The sequence below is a fragment of the Phodopus roborovskii genome, unplaced genomic scaffold, assembly GCF_943737965.1.
Source record: "Phodopus roborovskii unplaced genomic scaffold, PHOROB, whole genome shotgun sequence".
Taxonomy (NCBI): domain Eukaryota; kingdom Metazoa; phylum Chordata; class Mammalia; order Rodentia; family Cricetidae; genus Phodopus; species Phodopus roborovskii.
The window spans coordinates 810773-817234 of record NW_026125804.1 but is presented as its reverse complement, the minus strand read 5'-3'; the positions used below and the strand labels follow the sequence as shown (position 1 = coordinate 817234).

The window sequence follows — 6462 nt, the reverse complement described above, 5'->3', positions numbered from 1 at the left end:
CACAACTTATTTTCAAAATGGACCCAGGGCAGGGGTATTTATTGTTCACTGGTGTTTACTTTTCAACATAGACTAAAAGAGTGGACGAGGCAGGTCTAAGCCATGCTCCCACCAGAGAGCCACCAAAAGAGGGTGAGACATCTCCTAGATTTTTAGCAATCAGAAATCCTGGAAAGGGGAGAAATGGAGCAAAATGGTCCATCTAAATACATAAACTAGGAAGGGCAAACAAAGTAAGAGTGCTGGTGCCCTGCGTTCCTGAGCTTGGGATCAAGACTTGACTTTAGCCTCTAACACCTTATACAACCTTAAGAGGAAAAACCTTGGACAAGTGAGAGATGCCTGGAAGCTAGCTAGTGAGGCAGTGCCTCCAAGCTTTTGCTTCCTCCTCTATTCCCTAGGTAAACTCTCAACATAGAACACTCAGAACCACAAAGAATGCTTCTTGGTCTTTGGAGGGTTATGGTCCCTTTATAAATATGATGCAACTTCGTGGGTCTCATCTGGGGGTAAAATGCATACAGATACCCACAAAAATCATGTATAAACACACTTCAGGAAGACAGCTCTTTCAGGTTCAGAAGGGTGAAAAATCTAACTACTGTAGGACTATTAGTAGGCTTGAAGCTACTATGCCAAGTCAAAGAAGTCAGACACAAAAAGATCATATATTGTATAATTTCATTTATATAAAATGTCCAGAAGAGACAAATGGGAGTGGGGAGGGAACACCTAGGGGAATGTGGGGTTTCTTCTAAGGATCATAAAAACATTCTAATTTTTTTTTTTTTTTTTGCACTGAAGGTTTATTCAATGACTAAAATATACTAAAAGTCACTGAATTTTATACTGAATTGGATGAATTGTATGGTACCCAAATTTCATCTCAATAGAGCAATTTAACAGTAACACAGAAATTACAAATTAACCACACATTCATTGGGGCAGAAAGAAACTAACAGAGAAACATTAAGGATGGTCTAACTCATCAAATTACATATTTAAAACAGCTCAACTTTATAGCATGGAAACTATACTTCAATAAAGCCATGAAGAAAAAGTCCCCCAGAGAATAGGAAAATAAGAGCACAAAGCTAGGGAAAGCTGTTGTGCAAAATCCCAAAAGGGACCAGTGCCCACCAGTCTGAAGACAGGGAAATGGCTTAGGGGGAGGAACAAGATATCTTTTCCAAGGTTAGAGAGAAGCTGGTAAGTTCAGATTCAGAGTCCTAACTCCCTAGACTTGGCCCTGGCACTACTGCTAGCACTAGAGCTGTTCCATTAACAGGCGAGGAAGGTTCTGCTCTCCTTTTGAAGAGAAATGCACTTCAGAAACATGTTTCCAAAAAACATTCCTAAGGGTTTTATTTCTAATGAGGAAAATAATAAAATAAAATTAAAATAGGCTTTAGTTGGAACAAAGTTTGTTTTGCTTTTTTCTCCTTTTGAACAAATTAATTACACACCAACAATCTTCTTTTATTACAGCATGAACCCAGGAGGAGGAGACAGGGGAGGATGGGCAGGAAGGGTTGAGGTGGGTGTGTGGACAAGCACCAAAAGCCTTCAGACCATAGGCAGCCCTATTCAACCCCAATAGAATTCATTTAAAATAAAAAAGTGAGGAAGCTATGTGAAGTTTCCTCCTCCTGGGTGGGACAGTAAGGGGAAGGGAAAAGATGGGGGGGGGGGGAGAAGGGAAGTAAAAAGGAAGCGGGAGGCAAAAATGTGCGCGGGGGGGGGGGGTTAGTGTAGCATGGCCTGACCCAGGGCCGGAACTGGAGAGAAGGGAAAGGTTCCCCAGTTTGTATGTGCCCTGGATTTGTCTCTGGAATGGTGCTGGCCTAGCCCCATTTGATCCCCTGCCCACCTGTCTATCTGCCTCTGGTGTCTGGGAATGCTGGTTAGAGGTTACCAGGGACGCAGGACTCCAGGGGCCGGCCCCCAGGAGCTGAGGTCTGAACAATACCTTGGAGTCAGAATATAAAAGTCACGGTCTTGGGGATGGTGGTGAGGGGGGAAGACTCTCCACCTACCCACCCACCTCCAAGAAGCAGGCTTGATGGTCAGAAAGGATCCTTGAGGCCAAGGAAGGATCTTTGTTGGGGTCTGTGCTAGGCTCAGCCACTGTCACAATTGTTGCCGAGATGGCTGCTGTGGGCAGGACATCAACAGCCGGGAAGTCAGAGTAGAGAAAGGGGCTGAGGTGTCTGAACCAGCCTCTAACACTGGTTCTAAGCCATCCTGGTCCTCCTGGGTGCTAGGACTGCCATTGGAGGGGAAGGGTACAGGAGGGACCTCACCCCCAGTCTCCTCCTCCAGCTCCTCTTCCTCCTGGACTTCTTCAGCTTCTGGTTCTGAGCTCCGTACCCTCTTTGGCTCTAGCTCCTCTCGGGCTGGATCATCAACCTCTCCACCCCGATCCACCTTCCTCCGCCGCCTCCTCTCTAGGGCTCGGCCTCGTGTCCGATTCCCATGGCGCTCTGCCTTCTCCAGCTGTGAACAAGAAAGGCAAAAAAAAAAAAAAGACAAGTTTTTAAAGTGAGGCCTGGTGTCACATGATTGTAATCTCAGCACTTGCAAGGCTAAGGCAGGAAGACCACCATGAGTTCAAGGCCAGCCCAGACTATATATATAAAGTTACCAGGCCAGTCAGGGCTACATAATACCATCCTATCTACCCTCCCCCTCCCAAAACACAAGAACAGGCAAATAGTCAGGGCCTTAGAGTTCCCCGCCTACTTGGCCTGACCTGGTCATGTCATTGACTCCTCTCCTTACCTCCAATAGTGTGTGGACCCTCTCCAAGTCGGGAGGCTGCCCAGCCTGCAGCAGCTGCCAAATGCTATGATTCTCATCTAGGGTCACCTCAAGCAGATCCCCTTCCATCATAAGTTCCTCCAGTGGGATTCGGGTTGCCTCAGGAAGTTCCAACACAGGGCCAGTCAATTGTGGTAATAGTGAGGATAGTAGTTCCAGATCTGGAAGTTGTGGGGATAGGCTGGATTAGAGGCTGTCCTTGGTCTTATCCTATACCACTATAACAGAGCTGAGGACATCAGGGGCCACACTGGTAATATCCATTCAACATCCCACTCACACTACAGCTAGACCTACCTCTCTTACCTGAGCCCTCCTCTGTGGCTACCTTTTCAGGACTGGTCACACTGTCCCCATTCTCCAACAGCCCCTGGACCTATCAAATATCAAGATCAGGAAAAGGCAGGGGGTAACTGAACTGAAGAGCCAGGCCCTAATCTTCCTTCACCCACGCCAAACCTGAAAGACTACCTTCTGGAGGAAGGGCGGACATGGGGTACCAGAGAGAGAGCAGGGTCTAGGAATGTGGATAGATAAAGGATGGAACAAAAAGGCAGGGCCAAAGGAGTTAAAACTGGAGCACAGGGAGAGAGCTGGAGCCTATGTACAGGCTAGGGGACAGAAATTTGAGATTAAGAGCTGGGCTAAGAAGCTCACCTTAGGCATGTTGCCAGCGCCCTCTCCAGCATCTGAAGAGTAAGCAAGGGATTCCTCAGGCTTAGATTCAGCCTGTAGCCTTTGGCGGAGTTCAGCCAGCTGTCCCAACAGAGCAGTCACTTCCTCGGAGGCCAAAACCTGTCTGGCACGGCCTTGCCAGCTAATGGCTCTCTCTGTGAGACACTGTAGAGCCTCACCCTCAGGCAGCCGAACAGGCAGTCTCTGTAGGGCTACCAGCAGCGCCAGGATGGTTTCCAAGCGTGGGCGCCTTGAGCGCATACACAGAGGACACAAGAATTTGGTGTCCCATTCCCACCAGGCCAGCAGTGGGGATGAGGTAAGACTGGGCCTCTGGGAGCCGAGGAGGCGGGGCACTGTCACACACCGCCCATGGAACCAGTCCTGACACAGGTCACACTGCAGAGCTCCCACCCCAGCTGGCACTTGCCCACACACGCAGATAGAGGCTGTAGAGGAGGCTGTGCTCAATGATGCCAGTGGACTTGGCTTGGCTGAGTTGGTGCGACGAAGCTGCAGGATCCCTTCCTTCTCCTTCTGCTCCCCCTCTTTGAAGGCCACGATCTGCCGTGCCCAAGAAAGGGGAAGAATGGAAACAAACTGATTCCTTCATTTTCTGGCCTTAATACCCCACTCCCAAACCAGGAAAACTGAGCTCAAGGAGCAAGTGGTCTGCCCATGGTCACAAAGTTCAGACAATCATCACCAGGCTCTTAACCCATCTGTATCTAAGCTTCTTACCACAGAGCCTGGGTCCCTGAGGTCCTGCGCAGACAGCCCCAACAGCTCTGTGTCAGATTTGTACAACCCCAGCTCCTTCTCCATCCACCGGCTGCGTTTGGTGCTGTCTGAGCCGGCGTCTGCACACGGGCAGAGCACCTGAGGCAGGCAGACAGAGGCAAATGACCAGGCTTCCCTACCTCCCATATCTTCTCCTCCCCTCTCCCATACCCCCTCAAAAACTCTTATTCTTATATAAACTACCTCAAAACAGCCAGTCCAGGCAAAAAGAGGATGTAGGTAAAATACTAGGCCTCACCTCCAATAATGTGTAGCAGGAGTTCTTCTTGAGGAAGGTCTTGGAGGCCTTCTCTCTCCAGGAGTGTGCTGTCAGTACCTGTAGCTCTAGCTGTCTCAGTTCCTCTAGCCCCACAGGGAGGTCCCGACCCACAGCTACCAGGCCCTCCAAGTCATCCAAGCAGGGGTAGTGGTCACCATTCTAAGCACAGGCGAGAGAGAAAAGCAAGATGAATTTGCAATTATCCACTAATTCTCCATGTCTGGACTGAGCAGAAACATTTGATATGTGAAATACCTTCTACCATGCATGACACCTGCATCTACTGATTGGCTCTGTCAGAGCAGCCATCAGTCTTCAGGGATAGCGGATCAAATATGCTTTTGTGGTCTTCCTTTTCTCTCTACTACCTGACCGTTTCCATTCTCATGTTCTACCATCCTTACCCTGACCAGAACCCCACTTCCTTCTGGTCAGCCTCCTAAGTCCCTATCTTAAGAACACTGCTCTATAAACACATTTCGCCTCCTCAAATATCTGCTACCTCACTCCTCTCTCTAGCTATGCAAACACAGGACAACCCTGTATATGATCTCTTCCAGCTACATAGAAGGTCTAGGTGTGGATGGATGGAGAGGTTCTTACTTGGATCTCATCCACATCAGCAATCCACGCCCGGGCCTTAGCCAGAGCCTCCTTGAGAGACTGGATATTGGGCAGGTGAACAGGGATGTTTTCTGCTTCATGGATTATGGCCTCAAGTGTGGCTGGTGGGTGCTTCTGCCTAAAAGCAACAACAAAAGAAGGGGCTGGGGGGAGCAGGCTGGTTTGGCATAGCCTATGGATCAGAGCCCAGCCTGAGCAGTAGCTATACACAGCTAGCTAGGCTCTTGTTATTCCCTCTTGTTATACTTCTGTGATTTTGTGTTGGTAAAGATGGTTGCCAGGCTCTGCTTTCCTCAGATTGCATGCACCCATTATATCCTCTACCATAGCGCTTGCACCTATGTTTGCCACTGTCAGCTTACTAGAAGCTCACATACTAACCACTGTGTATTCTGTGGCTGAAGTCTGTCAGACACCCATGTGTGTGTCATCTTTTTACCTATATCCACCCATTCATTTGTTCCCTGTGCTTTTGAACAAGATACATGTACACACCCACACATACTGTTCTCTGCTTTTCCATCAGCCTACCTCTGCCTCTATGTATACAGACTTAAAAAGAAAAAAAAAAAAAAAAAAAAAAAAAAAAAGAATGAGACAAGAACAAAAGAGCAGAGAAGCTCAATATACTACTTATACAGGGATAGGTGTGATGCCCAAGGCCACCCACAGCTATTCTCCACTAAATTTTGAAGGTAAAGAATGGCAGGGAGGGGAAGGGCCGGACTTACCTGGCCTCCAAGCAGAGGTGGGCTTTCTCTTCCCAGCGTTCAGCGATGGTCAGCAGCTCCTGAAGCTCTGCCTGGGCCTTATCCACAGCAGGGCTAGGGGCTACACTGGCGCCCGCAACCAACAGTCCCCGCATGATGGCCAAGGTACCCCTTCGGGCAGAGGGAGCCAGCGTGCGTTTTACCTCATCCAGCCACCGTGCCTGTTCCACCTGACGCTGGAGCTGCTGGGCTTCAGGTACCTCCACCCCAAGCTGCTGCCCTCTCTCCAACAGGGACTGAAGCAGCCCTGGACTGGAGGGCTGGGAGACCAGGGCCTCACGGGCCTCAGACTGGTAGGCTTCCACCTGTTCCAGAATACCCTACCAAAATACAGGATGAAGAACAAATCCTTCAGCTGAGGCCACTTAAGAGGTCCCACCACATACTCGCTCCAGCACCTCCCAACTCAACCTTCTGAGAAAAGGAAATCTACCATGGACTGAATTCTAAAACAATAGTTCTCTGAACACTTGACTGTTCATAATGATGCCCTGGGGAATGTATTAAAATGCA

The 6462-nt window shown here is 48.9% G+C and overlaps 1 protein-coding gene across 7 annotated transcripts in view; it reads right to left on the bottom strand.

Annotated features, from left to right (window-relative positions):
- Positions 1–664: 664 nt before the first annotated feature.
- Positions 665–6462, bottom strand: part of Kdm5c (lysine demethylase 5C) — a 37171-nt gene continuing 31373 nt past the window's right edge. For 2 of the 7 annotated variants that reach the window (XM_051178699.1, XM_051178700.1), the window contains exons 19-26: positions 5911–6269; positions 5159–5297; positions 4535–4714; positions 4237–4374; positions 3478–4059; positions 3118–3196; positions 2782–2981; positions 665–2496 (exon numbers count right to left, since the gene is read on the bottom strand). In XM_051178699.1, the coding sequence (XP_051034656.1) occupies positions 2131–2496; positions 2782–2981; positions 3118–3196; positions 3478–4059; positions 4237–4374; positions 4535–4714; positions 5159–5297; positions 5911–6269 (2043 nt within the window). In that variant the 3' untranslated portion in view covers positions 665–2130. Of the gene's footprint in view, positions 2497–2781; positions 2982–3117; positions 3197–3477; positions 4060–4236; positions 4375–4534; positions 4715–5158; positions 5298–5910; positions 6270–6462 lie in introns of those variants that run through there. The other 5 variants (XM_051178701.1, XM_051178702.1, XM_051178703.1 and 2 more) reach the window with 4 other exon arrangements.